The 19,515-nt window shown below is 48.0% G+C and overlaps 1 protein-coding gene across 1 annotated transcript; it reads left to right on the top strand.

The window, feature by feature from the left end:
• Positions 1-5,897: 5,897 nt before the first annotated feature.
• AVPI1 (arginine vasopressin-induced 1) lies at positions 5,898-14,194 on the top strand. The gene is made up of 3 exons (XM_008573234.1): positions 5,898-6,018; positions 12,297-12,591; positions 13,574-14,194. Exons 2-3 carry the CDS (start codon positions 12,305-12,307, stop codon positions 13,731-13,733), a joined length of 447 nt encoding a protein of 148 aa, XP_008571456.1. The 5' UTR covers positions 5,898-6,018; positions 12,297-12,304; the 3' UTR covers positions 13,734-14,194.
• Positions 14,195-19,515: the final 5,321 nt, after the last annotated feature.

Here is a 19,515-nt window from a genome sequence, read left to right as displayed (position 1 = left end):
CAATGAGCCATAGTTCCTTTTTGCGGATTATGGTATTGAGAGTCAATATCTGGGTGCTGAGTGCTTATTTCCTACCAGAGTATCATTGTTTGCAGGACCTTTCCTCAGACAAGCTGGGGAATGTATGTGTGTGTATGTGAATATGATTCTGTACATACACACTTTCATACACGTACACATATACAAGCAAACGTATATATAATTATAGCTATATTTACATATCTACCTATCTATGTATTAAAAATCATGAGTTCCTACTTGCTATGGACTGAATTGTATCTACCCCAAATTTATATGTCAAAACCCTAACCTCCAATGTGACTGTATTTGGAGTAAGGAAGTAATAAAGGTTAAATGAAGTCATAAAGCTGGAGCCCTGATTCATTAGGATTCGTGTCTTTATAAGATATACAAAAGTGCACCCCACCCCACCCCCACCCTTCCCCCCACCATGTGAGGACACAGTGAGAAGGCAGCCAGGAAGAGAGGAAGAGAGCCCTCACCAGAACCTGAATTGGCTGGCATCTTGATCTTGGACTTCCCAGCCTCCAGAATTGTGAGAAAATAAGTGTGTGTTATTTAAACCACCCAGTCTAAGGTATTTTTTTATGGCAGCCCAAGCGGACTAAGACAATACTGACATTTAGTTCTAATCTACATGAATGGTATACTTTTTTAGTGTTTGTATATATAATGTACCACTTGTATGTAGGGCTGCTATTTTCACTGTGTTCATATTGTGAGCTCAGAGAAGAAGGATGTAGTCTAAACCACCTTGTGTAACGTCATAAGCAGAAGGGTGCCTTTAAAAAAAGCTTAGAATCGGGCTGGCCTGTGGCTCACTTGGGAGAGTGTGGTGCTGACAACACCAAGTCAAAGGTTAAGATCTCCTTACTAGTCATCTTTTAAAAAAAAAAGAATGACCATGATCATTTATCAAGAAAAACAGAGCTGACTGAAAAGTCCCAGTGTTGCTTGTCAGTTGAGTGTGAAAGTTCTCTCTGCTCTCCCCAGAATAGGACAAATAGCAACAAGAAACCCATGGGAACAAGTCAAGATCCCACTGGGGGATCATAACTGTCCAGCTGTTTGAACAACTCCTGCAGGATAGAGAGAGAGGAAAGAGACCAATACTAGTTTAGTGTCTGTAGCTCTCAGCTTATAGTTCCTCACTAAAAAGCCACAGCAATTCTGAGAGATGGGTATGATTAGTCCCATTTTATTATTTATTTATTTATTTATTTATTTATTTATTTTTAAAGATGACTGGTAAGGGGATCTTAACCCTTGACTTGGTGTTGTCAGCACCACGCTCTCTGAAGTGAGCTAACCGGCCATCCCTATATAGGGATCTGAATCCTTGGCCTTGGTGTTATCAGCAACACACTCTCCCGAGTGAGCCATGGGCCAGCCCTTGATTATTCCCTTTTTTTTAAAGATGACCGGTAAGGGGATCTCAACCCTTGGCTTGGTGTTGTCAGCACCACGCTCAGCCAATGAGCGAACCAGCCATCCCTATATAGGGATCCGAACCCATGGCCTTGGTGTTATCAGCACCGCACTCTACCGAGTGAGCCACGGGCCGGCCCTGATTATTCCCATTTTAAAGAGGAGAAAATAGAGAGGCAGAGAGGTTAAGTCATTTGCTTAAAGCTGAACAGCTAAAACTTCTTTCCTGGGCTCTACTTCCCTTGAGCATAAAATCCAGCATCAAGTTGAACCATATTGGAACCTGAGATAAAAGGAAAAATATGCACCCCTATATGCATTTATCCAAACATCCTTCTGTGTTTTGAACCAAATGGAAAAGGTGGATAAAAGTACTACAATCAAAAATCACGACCACATACAAAGCCCCATGTTGCCTAATCTGTTCGAACATGATTGTCCACCCTCATGAAACCACTTGTCAAGGCATGAAGTGGCAGTCTACCCGGGAACCATGGGCTGACTGCAGATGACTGCTCCCACGGCAAAATAATGCAGGGTCATAAAACAAACAACAGCTTGTCTTATTTTAAATTTTGATATTTTGTTCATCATAGATTTTTTGGTATTGATTTTGATTTAAAACAATTGTTTTTTGGTGGCCGGTGATACAAGGATCCAATGCTTTTTAAAATATAGCATTAAGATATTATTTGTCTTGATTACTGAATTTTTGGTGCCCTCTTAAATTTTATGCCTGAGGAGAGTTCCTTACTCCCCTCACCTCAATCTGGACCCTGGGTAAAACCAAGTCTTGGCCTGAATTATACATGAATTACTTGGCCTATTAACCAGAGTCTACCCTCCATAAACAGGGCCCTATTGGGGGTGGTTATTACCTCCAGCACCATTCTGTGGGTCCCAGATACCCCCATTCCTGGCGAGGCTTTGTATGGCCTACACAACTGTGAAAGTTCCCCATGTTCTTGTCAGAAATATTGAATTCACAAAGCTGTAACAACAGGAATGGTTCCACTGTATGGTAAGCACATGGTCACATGCCTGCAAAAATGTTTGCAGACACCAGATATTCTCCACCCAGCCTTAGTTACCTATGACCCAGAAGCCACAAGTTCCCAATTCCTACTTTGGTATGCTCATCTGAGCTCATGGCATCAGAATTCCTAGGTTTTCCAAGCACTGATATGTCAAGAGTTTGACTTTCCTATTGCTTGGAATGGGCAAGAGGGAGTCCCTGGCTCACAAGCTCAGCCTTCTGTTTTAGGGGCCTGCACGCTCCACTCCTTAGCCCAGCAGTTGGCTGAAAGGCTTTGCAGCAATACTTTCCATTGGAGATGAACAATACTGATTCGTTTGTGCTTTTCAACATTTCCCCAGGGCTTCAGGAAAAGCGATGAGAAACCACTGTTAAAACCCTTTTAGCTACAGCACAGCACTTGCTCATGCTATTTTTGTGCAGGACAGAAGAATTGGAGACCATGGGATGAGGGAGAACAGCTTCCCAACAATGCTTCACCTTGCAAAAAGGAACACACAAATCCCAGTGTGCTAGCTTTTCTCCTTCCCCCTTAGAACTGATAGAAGAGAAATCAAACTTAAATGAATACAAGGTCAGCTTTGAAGTGAAGAAAAAGTCAGGGAGACCTAACTGCCTATACCCAGGGTCTGAGCCCTTCCTGACCATTTCCAAACAAGTGCACACATAACCCCTCATCTTCTAAGAAAGAAAATAAGAACTTATCAAGAGCTTACTGGACACCCAGCATCCACTCTTGCCCCCTCCAACCCAAGCTCCAAGTTGCAGCCTGAGTGACCTTCTAAAAGCGCAAAATTGTCATGAGGATGAAATGAGCTAATATTTGTAAAGTGCTGACTGACATTACTAGCACATATCAAGTGCTATAGAATGCCTTTTAAGTAAACACACATAATACTATTCCCCCTTTAAACCCCTCACAGAATCAAGTGCAACCTTTTTCATGGCCTGCCTCTGCCTTCTGTTTCCCTCCACGCTCTCCCTTAACACCTCACTCCAGGCCTCATTTAATTCCTCCAGAGTCAAGCTATCTCCTGGCCCTAGCACATGCCCTTCCCTCTTACATGCTCTTCCCAGACCTGCTCCTCCATTCAACCAACTTCAACTCCTTCTTCAGATCCCAGCTTAAATGTCACTTCTTCAGCCCTCCAGGACCTCCCAGAGGAACTTAGATTCCTCCATTTTACCCTCTTACAGCCATAACATTAATCACAACCGTAATCACATACTAAAAGTTTTACATTGTTTAAAGTTTGCCTCAGGGGCCAGCCCATGGCTCACTTGGGAGAGTGTGGTGCTGGTAACAAGGCCATGGGTTCGGATCCCTATATAGGGATGGCTGGTTAGCTCACTTGGGAGAGCGTGGTGCTGACAACACCAAATCAAGGGTTAAGATTCCCTTACCGGAAAAAAAATAAAAATAAAAAGATTCCCTTACTGGTCATCTTATTAAAATAAATAAATAAATAAATAAATTGTAGAGCGCAAACAAGAAGACTTTGGCTGGAATGAAAGTATCCCCGAGGAAATAGATATGAGCTGGGTGTGAAGGTTGGTTGGGTTTGGGCAGACAACTGTGGCTCAGAGGGCAGTGCGTGGTGGGCACAGCCAGAGCATGAACGAGGTACACCTGTGGTCACTCCCCTTATTCTCTCTCCCTCTACCACTGGCCCACGCCTCAGACTTGGTTCTGCTGTCTTAAAGAACTTCCCTAACTGCACCCTCCCTTCATGTCTCCAAGTCCTCTCCCCTTTCCATTGCTCCTCCAGTGGGAAGAAGGAAGGAGCTGCCACCTACTAAACCGTACCTCATTGATTCCGTGCCAACCGGCTGTCTCAGGGGAACATGGTGGGAAATCCCACCATCCACCTAGCTTTCTGTGGGATGCATACCGGAATTGCAAGATAAAAGATTAGAAACCTGCGGTTGTGTTTCTACTTTTCAGATACAAACATTTCAGTGAGTAAAAAGCAGCGATGTTTTTTTATTCATATTCTTTTATTAGGTAATGTACCCCCTCAGTTATAAGTTTTTTCGTGTAATTCAGTAAAAGGGGTGCCATTTTTTAATTAAATTTGTTATTCTGAGATAATTTTAGGTTCACATGCAGTTTTAAGAAACGCTACAGAGAGATCCCACATACCCTTTACCCAGTTTCCCCTTATGATAACATCTCAAAATTTAAGTGTAATATCGTAACCAAGATATTGACATTGACACAGTAAAGGTCCAGAATGTTTCCATCACCACAGAATTCCTCACGGTGCCCTTTTATAGTCACCAACCTGCCACCACCCCTTAACCTGGGGTAATTATAATAAATAAAAATAAATAAAGTTTGCCTCCCTTTTTTATTTTTTATGCCACAAAAGTTGGATTTTATTTATATAACTTCTTACGACGTAGATTTTATACACGTGGCAAGCTGAAAATTCGAACTGTTTTTCCACAAAGCAACTGATAAATCACCACATCCTTACTAGACTGTAAACTCCCCGAGGGTAACGTCTACAGGTTCCCCCCTGTTCACTGCCTGTCATAGGTCCCCAATGAACCTTGTGGAATGAATACAAACTTTTTAACACCGTCTCGTTTAGGTAACTGGCCCAAAGTCGCACAGCTGTTCCAAGATTCGAACCCACGGCATCCTGGCTTAGAAGCCCAAGATCTGACCGCAGCACTGACTGCCTCCTCTTCTCTCTCAAAGCTGGAGCCAGAACACAGGTGGCTGGGAGGTGAGTTTTAGGAGCTGCACAGCTTAAGGATCTGCAGAGGGCCAAGCGCTGCAAGGAACTCGGCGTCGTGCGCTGGGACCCAGGGGAAGGGGCATCCGTCACGTGCACCCTGCAGGGCCAGCCGCCGCCGCACCCAGGGGCAGGAATGCGGCCCCGCCCGGCTCCCGCGCCAGCAAAACCGCGCTGGCCCTGGGGACTGACGTCAATGAACGGGCGCCTCCTGGCGCGGCGCGAGGGCGGCCGGGGCGGAGGGAAGGAACCCCGGCGGACACGCCCCCTGCCGCTGCTACGCCGCTGATTGGACCCAGGGAATGCTCGCCCTCGGTTTTCTAGGCCGGCGGAGAGAAGGGGCGGGGCGGGACACGCCCCCTCCCCTCTCCCACCGCTGATTGGCCCGCGGACTCTCCGCGTAATAACTTCGTATAGCATACATTATACGAAGTTATACGAGGCCCATGGTTCACTTGGGAAAGTGTGGTTCTGATAACTCCAAGGCCACGGGTTCGGATCCCATATAGGGATGGCCGGTTAGCTCACTGGGTGAGCGTGGTGCTGACATCACCAAGTCAAGGGTTGAAGGGGCGGGGCGGGACACGCCCCCTCCCCTCTCCCACCGCTGATTGGCCCGCGGACTCTCCGCGTTCGGTTTTGGAAGGCTCTCGCCGGAGCTCGCGGCAAGGCTCGGACAGAGGATTGGCTGTGCCGCCGCTCGGGAGCGCTTTCTCTGGGGAACCTTGGCTGTGACCGAGGTGGCCCGGGCTGGCTCGGGGCTGCGTGCGGCCGGCCTCGGGCAACCAGGTACGTAGGTCGGCGGCCCGGCTTGGCGTTGCGGTGGGAGCCGGCGGGCGACAGTCAGAGCTGGGGTGTAGCCGGACGCGAACCCCCAGATATACTTAGGGGCCTGTCGCTCTGCGAAGCGGCCACGTCTGAGCTCCGGGGGCTTACCTGTGCTGGGGATGTAACCGTGTGACCTCGGCTAGGATACCCTCTCCCAACTCTTGTCTTGCCCGTGAACGTCGCCCAGTCCTTGTGGGCACCTTAACGGCAGGAAGCTCAGAGCTGTCCCCACCCTTTAAAAGGGCTTGGAAAGGGTTGGGGTGGGCTCCTCTTAGCTTGCCTCTGTCCGGATTTGAGATCTGTCGGAGCTGCCTCTCAGCGTGGTAAGTTCTAACTCCTCACGGGGCGGTGGAGTGCAGAGGGCAGAGAGGCTGGCGCGGGAGGCCTGACTTTGGATCCCTGAGCCTTCCGAAATCCGCAGAAGTAGATACCAGGTTCCTAGAGGTTTCAGAGGCTTCCGGGACCTTCTTTTCCCTGAAGCCCCATCAGCCATGCGGCAGGAACAAAAAATAACTGTGGTTGAGAGCGTGGGCACTGAGGTCAGACTACCTGGGTTCATATCCCAGCTTCTAGCACCTAACAGCTGTGTGACTTCGGGAAAATTATTTAACTTTTCTGAACTCAGCTTGTTCATCTGTAAAATGGGTGTAAAGATAGTGCCTCCTCATAGGTGTGTGGTGACAGTGCCACCTCATGTGAAGACTGAAGAGAGCACCTGTCTGAAAGTGCTCTATTGTGCACTTGACGTGGAGCAAGCTGCCTCTATGATTTTACTCATAAGGTCGTGATTTAAAAGTACACAGATGAATCCATCTCCCTTTACCTTCTTCTCCCAAGAGTGAAGGCCCCTTTTGGTGGAGTTTGCTGATGGAGAGGATGATGAAAATGACAGTTATTTTATAGTCCCTGCTAGTTAAAGAGCCTTTCCCTTAGATCATTTATTCATTCAGCCAATATATATGGAATGTCTGTTGTATGCCAGGCACTAGGATGAATGCCACATGCTTTATCTCCCTTATCCCACTGAGGGTTATTTAATCTCACCATTTGAATTATGAGCAAACTGAGGCACGGGAAAACTGAGATTTGTCCAAGGTCACACAGTTATCAGTGGCACAGACAAAATTCAGGGTTCCTGAGTTCTTGAACAGAGTTATTCTTAGACCTAGTAGCAGTTTATTTCTGGGTCATATCTGAGAATTGGTTTGGGGAAGGGCCCAGTTCCTATCTCCACCTCCTGGGGCATAGATTTGGAGGCTGACATGTGTCCAGTTCACATGGCTGAGGGTAGGCCCTGCGGGGTGGGGAAGACCTATAAGGCCATTTGGACTGGGCTTCCACTTGAGGAGCCACAGATTGTGGCTGCTGTCCAGTGGCATATCTGTGTAGGGTAGCAGGCCAGGCCCACAAGTATTGATTTGGGCCTTGGGCCAAAGCCTCCAGTTATTTTTCTGAGGCCTTTGGCCTCTGATTATAGAGACTATTGCCATTACCATGGTTATTCAAAGAAGGCAAGTTGAGTGAGGAACCAGGAGTTGCCCAGCTCGCCCATGTGTGTCCTGCCTCTCATTATCTGCTCTTCCCTGAGACCACAGTGAGATACTCGCCCAGAAGAGCTGTCTGAACTGAACTTCATATATTGCAAAGAATGCTCAATTGTGCACCATATTTATATATCACAAATTCATTGCATGGTGAGTCACTTTTTAAATATATTTCTTTGTTTGAGCTCTACAGTTTTTCAGTTATTGACTGCTTCAAAACAAGTTGAACTTTGTCATTTTCAACATTTGCTATTCACCTTGGGGCTTCATTTTTAACCTAGTTTCTGTCAAATTGAAGTATTTTATCATTAGTCTTTACTCTTTTGTGCACAGAGCCATACTTATCTTCTTTTATGTCAGCCCTGAAATGAAAGATCCGTTTGTAATCTTTTAATGTGGATTCATTTTCCAGTTTTAAAAAGTACCATTGTTCAAATATACACTGACTTTCCTGGATTAAGGTCTTGTCCAGGAGATTAGGGGGAAAATAACTCTTGAAAACACTGAAATGAGGCAGGAAAAGTTTCTTCTGATAATAAAAGTGTTCTGATTCACCACTTCATCAGTTTTCCCAAAGTTTACCATCTAATCCTACCCTGAATCCACCTATTTTTATTCTCAGCCTCACTCTGCTGGATCCCAGGGTGGGAAGCAGAGCCAAGAGTGAATGGCCTCAAAATCTGAAGGTGCCAACTCCTCCCCAAGGTTCACGGGGAGTGGGATTGAGGCTGGAGGCTCAGACTCTCCCACATGGTTTCTTGTTGGTATGTTAGTAACTTGACTGGCTGTAGGCTGTCTAGTCAAGGCCTTGTAGCCCTTGCGAGGTTGCTGGGAATACCTGGGAAGTCAGGCTCAAACCATTTCCTCTTCAGAGCAGCTGCTGCTACTTGATCTTTGTTGCCATCCTTTCCATGGGGAGGTGAGATTGTCTGGGTCTGGTAAGGGACATCACCCCTCCTCTTACTGCCCCAGACCAGCCTTGAGTCTGTCCCAGGCTTGGCCATAGCCAGCCGAGGTCACTAGGGTGCCTTAGAGCAGTGAGTTCACTGTCTTCTCCCAGATCCTAATCCCACAGCCCACTGCAACAAAACAGTGTCTGGCCTCCAGGGGAGATTGAGGAGGGAGGAAAAGGGGAGCTACCAGTTGGAGGAGTTTCCTGGTATCTAATTACCCAGACCTGTCTACACATGTTGCTCCTAGGCCCTGGCAGAGAAGCAGCCCCGTCCCTCCTTCCATACAGACCTACCCCTGTCGACTCTCAACACCAGTGCAGGCCCTCAGAGACCATTAGCACCAACCTGTTCTTACAGCAGAAAGAGGGAAACAAGCCCAGAGAGGAAATGTGGGTTGTCTGAAGCCTCTCAGCTGGTGAGTGGCAGAATTGGGGCTTGAACCCAGTCCTCTGATTCAAAAGCCAGTGCACGGGGTTGTAGTTCTACCTTTCTTTTGCAGAAGCTGGGGATCTTTCTCATCAGAGTGCTAGGGATTCAAGGCTGGGGTAGCTGTCACCCAGAAAACAATCCTGGCGCTAGTAAATAGACTAAAATAAATTCCACAATCAACCTGTCTCCACCCTGTGGGACAGTTCGTTTTCCTTACCTTTTTATTGGCAGGTTTCCCCCTTTATCAGTCGGGTAGGAATAGTGAAGCACTCCTCATAGAAGTGTGAAGAAATGTGCGTTGAGCTGCTTGGCTTGAAGGCAGCTCTGGTTGAAAGGCATGGGCTGCAGTCACACAGAACAGGTTCTAGCCTCGACTGAGCCACAGGGCCTCATACCTGTGCCTCAGCTTCTCTTCGCTCCTCTGTGAAATGGGATGAGGATAACAGTGCCTAATTCCTGGAACTGTTTTGAGAATTAAATCATACATATGGCCTGATACAGAATAAACACCCCATAGCTTTTATTTCTCTTTTTCAGCCTAAAATGTTACTTGGTAACTGTTGTCTTCTGATCACAGTAGGTCTATTAGCATCCAGCTCTGGGGCCTTGCTTACCACATATTTGGTTTTAACTGGATTCTCATAATAGTGCCTAAGGAATTTTAAAATTTCCATTTTCCAGGGCTGGCCCATGGCTCACTTGGGAGAGTGCGGTGCTGATAGCACCAAGGCCACGGGATCGGATCCCTAAAAGGAATGGCCGGTTAGCTCACTTGGGAGAGCATGGTGCTGACAACACCAAGTCAAGGGTTAAGATCCCCTTACCAGTCATTTTTTTTTAAATTTTTCCATTTTCCAAATAAAAAGTACAATTTTTATGAAGTTAATTTATCTGGAAGTCTTCCGTGGGTTTATTTTAATTGTTAAATCTTTTGAAAAGAGAGTAGTTATTTTATGAAATAAGGCCCAGAAACTGGGACAGGGTGAATGTGGAAATTACTGGAATAATGAGGATGGCTACTGAGGTGAGGAGGAGGGAAGGCTGTGGCAAGGGAGGGAGTCATTATTTTGGGAATCCAAATGGGGTGGAGAGATGACTCAAACTCTCCAGAGAACAAAAGGCAGACTAGGGTAAGGATTACTTCTGCTATTGGGTTGAGGATAGGAAACTGGATATGCTTTTATTTAGAGGATCCTGTATTGTTGACCTTTTTTACAATGAGTGTGTAAATATTTTTATTTAAATATGTTTTAACTTTCCATTTCCCCCTTTTGAAGCTGGTTGACAGCTGTTTCTGTAGCTAGCTGTGGAATGAGGTGACTCAGGCTGCCAGGCCTTGGGGGAGAAGCACAACCTGTTCCTCCCCTCCCCCATTAGGCCTGGGGCTGGGAGGGAAGAGCAGGAAGCACAGGCCTGTCCTCAGCTGGCTCTGGCCATCCTGCTTGGAGGAAAAGGAAGGTCTGTATGAGTTACAAAGGTCAAGGAGGGCTAAAAGAGGGGTATTTGCATTTGTTTAGCTCTTATTGGGTGCCTGATACTACACTAGGTTCCTTCAATCCTCGCTACAGTCCTGAGAAGTGGTTATTATTATTATTCCCATTTTACAGTTGAGGAAACAGGCTCAGAGAGGTTGGGTAACTTGCCTAAGGTCACACAGCAAGAAAGGTGGCAGAGCTGGGATATAAATCTAGTTCTTTGTAATGCCAAAGTACTTGGTCTTCCCTTATCTCCAGGCTGGTTTCCAATCCCATAGCTTTCTCAGGCTGAAGTGGAGACAAGGATGAGGTGGGTAAGCACCTTATCCCTTTTTATTTGAAGTGAAATATCTAGAATCAAGGGAAATAATTTAATTTTCATTTCCTGGATATGAAGGGAGACACTGCCACAAAAGCCTAACTTCTATTGAGCTTTCTTATAAATTTCAGCCTCTGCCCTTGATAGTATATTCTAACTCTTGAAACCTCCGCTTTTGCCTTCATCCCCTCTCTGTAGATCCTTTGGACTGTGGTTAGGTCTGACTGATGATCTATTTCATACTGTGTTTGCTAACATGGATTTGGTTCATCCCCAAGGTCTTGAAAATAGGAGGTGGGATGACTTTTCAATTTTATAAATTGAAAAGCAGAATAGTAGAACACTGAGCATGGTTCCAAATGCTTTGTCTTCACTCTTTCTTTACATCAACTCTACAAAGTAGTTACTGGTACCAGCTGACAACTTTACACAGGAAGCAGCTGAGGCCCCAAGGGCCTCCCAACCAGTAGGTGGTGGAGGTGGATAGAAGTGGGAGTCCAAGTTGGGTAGCCCAACTCCCCAGGTCCTCCCTTACCTCTGTGCTACATACACAGTGTGGGCCTGAGCATCAGAGATATCTGGATTCTAATCCCAATTGCGTAACCATGCATGGCTTTTTTTTTTTTTTTTGGCAGCTGGCTAGTTCAGGGATCAAACCCTGGGCCTTGGTATTATCAGCACCACACTCTAACCAACTGTGCTAACCAGCCAGCCTTATTGTGGGTGTTTTCTTGTGTCAATTAATATTCTTCAAAAATATATATTTTATGGCTCTATGACAATATATGTTCATGAGATTTTTAATAAAGGCACCCATGTAGTATGGGTGCAAAGAGTAATTCAGCTTGATTTGATCCATTTCTGAGAACAAGAGCCGTGGTCTAATTAAAAGGAAAGAAGAAAAATGGTTAACTTGGAGGGGTGATATTGATTTTTGCTACATGGGAGAAGGAATAAAGTCTTTGCATAATTTGGTTTCCTTGGGAGGATCTGGGTTCTTAAACTTTCTATTCCTCAGATTCCTCATCTGTGAAATGAGGTTAAAAGTTCCTACCTCATAGGGCTGTTGTGCTTATTACATTTCGTTGATGATGGAAACAGAGCTCTCATGGTGGTGCCGGATACATGTTAAGTGCTCAGATTTGAGCTGCTGTGGGCATCCTGTGTGTGCGTGGACTTCAGAGCCAGACAGACCCTGGGTTCTACTTCTGGCTCTGCACTTACACCTGGCTTTGTGACTACAGGAAGCCATTTAGCCTCTCTGATTTGCACTTTTTCACCCATATAATTGGGATAAACAATAATTCTTACATCACAGGTTGAGATAATACAGGTGTCTGACACATAGGCACTTAAAGTTTGGCTGTCAGTATTAAATTTCCCCAAGGTGCCCTAGGAAATTAGAGTGATTTTAAGGCACACCAGTTTGTCTTCTGGAGAATGGAAACACCAGAAGCCCGTGCATTAGTCAGGACCCAAGGTTTGAGTGGCTGATGTATCCATGCCTTACATCCCACAGCATCCACAATGGGCACCCCAGCCTCTGTGGTGAGCGAGCCACCCCCCTGGCAGGCCCCAACTGAGGCCCGGGCACGCAAGCAGGCCTCAGCCAACATCTTCCAGGATGCCGAACTGCCACAGATTCAGGGCCTGTTCCAGCGCAGTGGGGACCAGCTGGCTGAGGAACGGGCACAGATCATCTGGGAGTGTGCAGGGGACCACCGTGTGGCGGAGGCCCTGAGAAGGCTGCGCAGGAAGAGGCCCCCAAGGCAGAAACCCCTGGGCCACTCGCTACACCACTGCAGCCGGCTCCGGTAGGTTCCTGGGACTGGAGGGCTGCAGGAAGGATAGCACTTCTGACGCCCGTTCCACCATTTCCTGGCTGCATGACCTGGTGCTAGTTACTTGTCCTCATCATAAAGTGCCTACCATAGGGGTTGTTGTAAGATCTACACAGTGCCACCACTTGGTTGGCACTTAAAACATTGCTATTACTGCTGGAGTCATTTATGACCCTGTGAACTCCCACAGGAAGTTGTGCCTGAGTTATAGCAGCACCACCTCAATTTGCAGTGATTCCCAGACAGGTAGGAGGGGGGATTGTTTGGGGGAAAAAAAATTCTGTTTACCTGTTATAGAACAGGTAACATTCAAAAGTAAGCCTGGTTAAAATCTTGGCTGTGGGATCATAGAGAATATAGCATAGGAATGTGCTGTCGAGGCATCCTGGGTTAAAACTGTTGAGAAACTTTACCTTATGATAGCATTTCTCCCCAGTCTCCCTAGTGACCCACCTCTGCCTAGGTCACTGCCAGCCCAGGTACAGGGAGTCCCATGGGACTGAGCTGAACCACGTGGCCTAAACAAGTCATGATGTGTTACACTCTGGGGCCCACAATTAGAACATAAGACCTGAACAGGCTTCTGAGGTCATGGGGTCTTGAGCTGGCAAGTCAGCTTCATTGCTTGTATGAACTCCAATTGATTAGTAGCCACTGCTTAAAACACTGGTTTCATATCATGACTGATTAACAACATCTTCCATGAGTACAGGGTGAAGAACATGGAGGAATGGTAAGTGTTGCACACCCTCATCTAGTCCCACCCTCCTTACAACAGAGATATCTGACAGCTTTACCTAGTCACACAGTTTTCAGGGGACACAGACAAGACCAGAGCCCTGGTCTCATTTTGCCCCGAACAATGCATTTTATAGTCCACTGTGACCAAAATCTCTTTAAATGCCCATTCTGTCCTCCCTATTGATGTCGGCTTATCACACACTTTTCCCTGCAGACTCCCGGAGCCCCACTCTCCACTGGCAGACCCAGAGAGTAGTGCCACAGAGACAGCCTCCAGCGAGCAGTATCTGAGCTCTAGGAGGACAAGTGCCAGGATCCGCCGGAACTGGAGGAAGCCAGACCCCACGGGCTACCTCCACCAGATCAGACACTGACACAGAAAAGGGGCCAGGAATGGCAGTACCTTCCCCAGGAATCATAGGGACTTTTGCCAGAGGGTCTGGGGAGGCCAAGGGAGACTTGAGGCAGGCAGCCCTTCCTGGGTAAGTGAAAGGAAGAGACCACTACTGCTGCCCTGCTCAATTGAGAACAGGACTGGAGGCTTCCACTGGGCTCTGTGTTACATGGGGCCCACTCCTCACCATAAGGAGAGAATAAGGAGAAACAGCAGCTGTTCCTGCCTCAGCCCTTCCCACTCTAACACTACACCTGGACTGCATAATGTTCCCCTGGGAGTCAATGATGGGCACTGAGACACAGCATCTCGCCACTTCTGCTACTATCTGCCTATTGCTACTGTAAACCCATGGTCCAGCAGCCTGTCCCACCCCCCTACACCATAAGGCCAGCACAAGAAAACTGTGGTTTAAGTGGCAAATAAAAACATTTGCATCAAGAACTGTGTGAGTCTGTCACAGAAGGGAAGGATCCTGAAACGCAGACTCTGGAACCAAAGGGAGAGTGGCAGGGGTGTCCCCAGGAAGGAATCAGGGCTGGCCTCCTCTGCCTTTTCATCCCCATCCCCTGCAGCCCCTGTGCCACAGCCTCCTTTTCCAGAGGATGTTGGATGGGGAGAAGAGATGGGAGTGTCTGCAGGCAGTCCTGATTGTGGGGATCCCATGGGCACCCGACAGGAGACACTCCCTAGCAATATGGCGCCCTTCCAGGTTCTTCTCCGCTGTAAGCGATCCCGCTGGCGCCAAAAGATCCCACCGGCGCCAGAATCCAACCTGTCACAAATCGGGACACACACCCCCATCCAATCCCGTCCAATCAGCTACTGCCCCGTCCACTTCCTACCCAGTCCTGGAAGGCGGCTCTCTAAAAATAGACGCGCAGTCTTTAAGTAAGCGGAACTTCTCTGGTGAACCGTCAGACCGGGTCTCACTGCCTTTCTTTCATTTGGTGCCGAAACCCGGGAGGAGTTCGCCCCTCTCTTACCTCAGGGGACTCCTTCCTCGGACTCCTCTCCTCTCCGTCTCCTGGGGCTGACGGTCCGCCCTCGTCCATTTTCTCCGGCGCTGGCTCCCTTTCACTCACCACCGGCTCATCTGTAGGTAAGCCCCCTCCCACTAGGAGAGCGCCGGCCTCTCTCAGGCTACTGCAGGGTGTCTAGCCGTGACTGTCCAGTAGCCCCTGACACCTGATTAAGGTTGGAAACTGCACCCCACCCCGGTCTTCATGACCACGGTGGATTCCTAGGTGCTCTCCGTTACTAGGGTCAAGTCCCACCTCCGTTCAGGCAGCCATCTGAAACGGTCCCAGCGCCCCTAGGAAAGGGAGAACACACCCTGCCTAAGCTTTCTCCACAATATGCCATGAGACTTACAAACCAGAGCTAAAACTAGATTCTAGTCTCGCCCCCTTCACCTGGAGGTTAAGTTCCCATCCTACTTTCTTTCTCTTCTGCTCTCCCTTCTTCCTGCCTACCGCTCTTGTACTTCCTTCTTCTGGGTCCAGGACCCCCGCCGACAAAGCCTAGCACTAGGTTCCTTCGGCTCCGGGCCGTTGCCCGAGAAGGTAAGGTCTGGGTGACGACCCACCCCTTCCTTCTCTCCCGGTTCATTCACGAACCTCCGGAGACTGGTGCAGCTCATTGGGGACGCCCTCTGGGTCTCACCTTTCTTCTCCAGCCGAAGGACTCACCCCTGATTCTCCTCTGGTTCCTCTCCTCTAATGGTTCCTCTCCTCTAAAACTCTCTTCCAGAACTACAACCCCTTTCCTACTAACTCTTATTATGGAGGATGCTCAAAACGCACACCCTTCTCTGCTTCATCCTGTAAACCCCGTTATATGGGATACCACTAACCCCTCTTCTGCCCATTGGAGTCCCATAACAATAAAACTAAAAGATCCTTCTAAATATATAAACCAACCACAGTACCCTCTTAGTACTACTGCTCTTCATGGACTTTTACCTTAATTAAAGACCTCCTTAAAAAGGGATATCTCCGCCACACCCAATCACCATTCAACACCCCCATACTGGCAGTAAAAAAACCAAACGGATCTTACCGGTTAGTCCAGGACCTCCGCCTGGTCGATAACCGCCGTTATTCCCATCCATCCTTTAGTGCCCAACCCCTACACTCTTTTATCCCAAGTTCTGGCTTCCACCACCCACTTTTCAGTCCCGGACCTAAAGGATGCCTTCTTTTCCATTCCCCTAAACCCCAATTCCCAAGACATATTCGCCTTCACCTGGACCAATCCCAACACACGACACTCCGAACAGCTCACTTGGACTGTTTTACCCCAGGGATTCCGGGATAGCCCACACCTTTTCAGTCAAGCACTAGCTCAGGACCTCAAACATTTCCACTCATCTCACCCTCACTCAGTCCTCCTACAGTATGTGGATGACCTTTTACTCTGCAGTCCCTCTTGGGAACAATCACAAGCTGACACAGCCTCACTTCTCAATTTTTTAGCGGACAAAGGTTACCGTGTTTCCCCTTCCAAGGCCCAAACATCACACACCACTGTCACCTATTTGGGATTTCAGTTATCTCCCACAAAAAAGGCAATTACCCTTGACAGAAAACGATTACTAACTTCTTTACCTGTACCAAAAAACAAAATGGAGATTTTATCTTTCCTGGGCTTAGCTGGGTACTTTAGAGCCTGGATTCCCAATTTTTCCTTAATAGCCCGCCCACTGTTCAATTTAGCCAAGGGGGACCCAAACAAGCCCCTGTCCTCCTCCCCAAACACTGCATTTCAAAAACCCCGCCAAGCTCTGGTTCGCGCCCCCGCTCTACATCTTCCTGACCTCAACAAACCCTTTCTCCTCTATATTCATGAGAGAGACGGACAAGCCTTGGGGGTCTTAGGACAAACATGTGGCCCCTCCTTTGCCCCGGTGGCATATTTATCTAGACAACTTGATCCCACCGTACACAGCTGGGCCCCCTGCCTCCGAGTCCTGGTGGCCGGACACACATTACAAAAGGAAGCATATAAATTAACATTCGGGGCATCCCTAACTATACTCTCGCCACACCATCTAAAGGATCTTCTCACCTACCAGGCTTTACATTGCCTTCCTCCATCCAGGCTCCTGGCCTTGCTCTCCTCCTTCTTAGAAGACCCATCTCTTTCTTTCCTTCCTTGCTCACCCCTGAATCCAGCCACTCTCCTCCCAATATCCTCTCCCCCTGACACGCCGGTTCATAACTGCATAGAGGCCCTCCAAAACTTCATCCCCTGTTATTCCTCCATTTCCGAGGGCCCCCTTCCCCACACTAATTACACTTGGTTCACTGATGGATCCTCATTTAGACAGGGCGGCGAACATTATGCTGGGTACGCTGTAGTGTCCCTCCACTCAGTCATAGAGGCCCAACCATTCCCACCTGGCACTAGTAACCAACAGGCCGAACTCATTGCTGCCACTCGAGCTTGCATACTTGCAGAAGGNAGTCTCACTCACCACGACATTTACATGCTCCTAGCTAACACTCTCCTTCCTGAAGAGCGCCGCCGCATCTGGGACGTGGCCCAAGCTCATGCAGCCACCGTACAGACCCCGCCTTCCCGACAGGCCCCCATGCAGTTCCCGAACAGGATCCACATTGGGACTACAACAAAACTCAGGGGGTGCAGGCTCGAGATCGCTTTACCTCCTGTCTCATGGCCGGTCTTAAAAAGGCTGCCCACAAAGTGGTCAATTTTCAAAGGGTCCAAGATATAATTCAGAAAAAGGATGAAACTCCCTCTGAATTCCTACACAGATTGACTCAGGCCCTTCAACAGTATACTAATCTAGACCCCTCTTCTGAAGATGGCCGTCATGTCCTTATGACATATTTTCTGGCCCAATCCTACCCCGACATTAAGGCTGAACTAAAAAAATTAGAACAAGGCCCCGCCACTCCACAGACTGAAATTTTATCGATGGCCTTCAAGGTATTCCATAATAGGGAGGAAGAAAAGGAGCGGTGAAAGCAGAGGGCCAATCAGGCCAACTTTCAAATGCTGGCTCAGATAATTAAACCACCCTCTGCATGTTCTCCTGGGCCCAAACCTCTCCCTGGGGCTTGCTTCAAGTGTGGAAGAAAGGGTCACTGGTCACGGTCCTGTCCTTCCCCCAGACCACCTACCACACCATGCCCTAAATGTAAAAAATTGGGTCATTGGGGCTCTGACTGCCCAACCGCCCGAAGGGGAGATTGGTCTGACAGGCCCCAGCCACCCCAGGCATCTCAAACATCCTTGGTGGGACTGGCTGAGGAAGATTGACGGAACCCTGGGTTCTTCCTGACCATGACCATCACAAAAAGCAAGCCCAGGGTAACCATTATTGTAGATGGCCAACCCGTTTCCTTCCTCCTGGACACAGGAGTCACCTTTTCGGTCTTGAGGGAGTTTCGGGGTCCAACCACACCTAGCCCTTCTCCTGTAGTTGGGGTAGGAGGAAAACATATATACCCTCATAAAATGCCTCCATTAACTTTTCATATCGAAGGCACTCCTTCTCCTTTTTCTCACTCATTTTTAGTCATGCCTCAATGTCCCGTTCCCTTACTAGGTTGAGACATTCTTGCTCAGCTACACGTTTCCATCTCCATATCTCCCGCATCCCCTACAACCCCTTTCCTACTAGCTCTTATTATGGAGGATGCTCAAAACACACACCCTTCTCTGCTTCATCCTGTAAACCCCGTTATATGGGATACCACTAACCCCTCTCCTGCCCATTGTAGTCCCATAACAATAAAACTAAAAGATCCTTCTAAATATATAAACCAACCNATAACCAACTCCGCCCTGGTAGACAAACTTCTTAAAGCCTCACAGTTGCCTAAACAACTGGAAGTCATTCATTGCAAGGCCCATCAAAAAGATGATTCCCCTATAACCCAAGGGAACTGCAAAGCAGATAGTGTAGCCTGGGCTGCAGCCACTGCAGGGCCCCTGGAATGCTTCGCCCTCCGCCCACCTGATACACCTGAAAACACAGATGATCCCGCTCAACCAGACAGACCCACTCTCTTCTGCCTCCTCCATGACCTGTTTCATTCCATTTCCCAAAGTTTATCACACTTCCTCCAGACTTTCTTTTCTCTAACCCCTACAGACAAAACCCTTTTAAAGGACATCTCTCGTAATTGTTCTGTTTGTCAATGCACAAATCCCAACACTCCCTTAAAGGCTAAACCCTACCCCCCACACCGGTAATATCCCTGCCGCAGACTGGCAGATCGACTTTACACATATGCCTCCAGTCCGGCGCCAACACTACCTCCTGGTATTTGTTGACACCTTTTCCGGGTGGGTGGAAGCCTATCCCACCACAAACAAAAGGGCTTCTACTGTCGCCTCCTTGCTTCTTTCTCAAATTATCCCAAGATTTGGAATGCCCTCTTCAATACAGTCAGACAATGGGCCAGAGTTCACTGCTTGGATCATACAAAGTTTGTCTCAAACACTTTCGCTTCCTTGGCATCTACACTGCCCTTACCGACCCCAGGCCTCAGGGAAGGTAGAACGGACTAACAGGACACTAAAGGACACTCTTACTAAACTTTCTCTGGAACTCCACTTCGATTGGGTTCGCCTCTTACCCTTAGCCCTATTCAGACTCAGAGATCTTCCAAGAAAGCCCACAAACCTTTCCGCTTTTGAAGTTATGTATGGTAGACCTCCACTACCGCCGGGAATTACCCCCAGCCAGGGGTCCATACCCTCCAATTTAGCCATACCCCTACTTTCCC

The sequence above is a fragment of the Galeopterus variegatus genome, unplaced genomic scaffold (assembly GCF_000696425.1).
Source record: "Galeopterus variegatus unplaced genomic scaffold, G_variegatus-3.0.2 Scaffold891, whole genome shotgun sequence".
In the NCBI taxonomy this organism is placed as follows: domain Eukaryota; kingdom Metazoa; phylum Chordata; class Mammalia; order Dermoptera; family Cynocephalidae; genus Galeopterus; species Galeopterus variegatus.
This window is presented reverse-complemented; position numbering and strand designations above follow the sequence as displayed.

Bases quoted from the DNA above. Each gene is read 5' to 3' on its own strand.
- AVPI1 (XM_008573234.1), top strand. From the start codon at position 12,305: ATGGGCACCCCAGCCTCTGTGGTGAGCGAGCCACCCCCCTGGCAGGCC. The intron at 12,592-13,573 runs GTAGGTTCCTGG...TTTTCCCTGCAG, and splicing joins CACCACTGCAGCCGGCTCCG to ACTCCCGGAGCCCCACTCTC.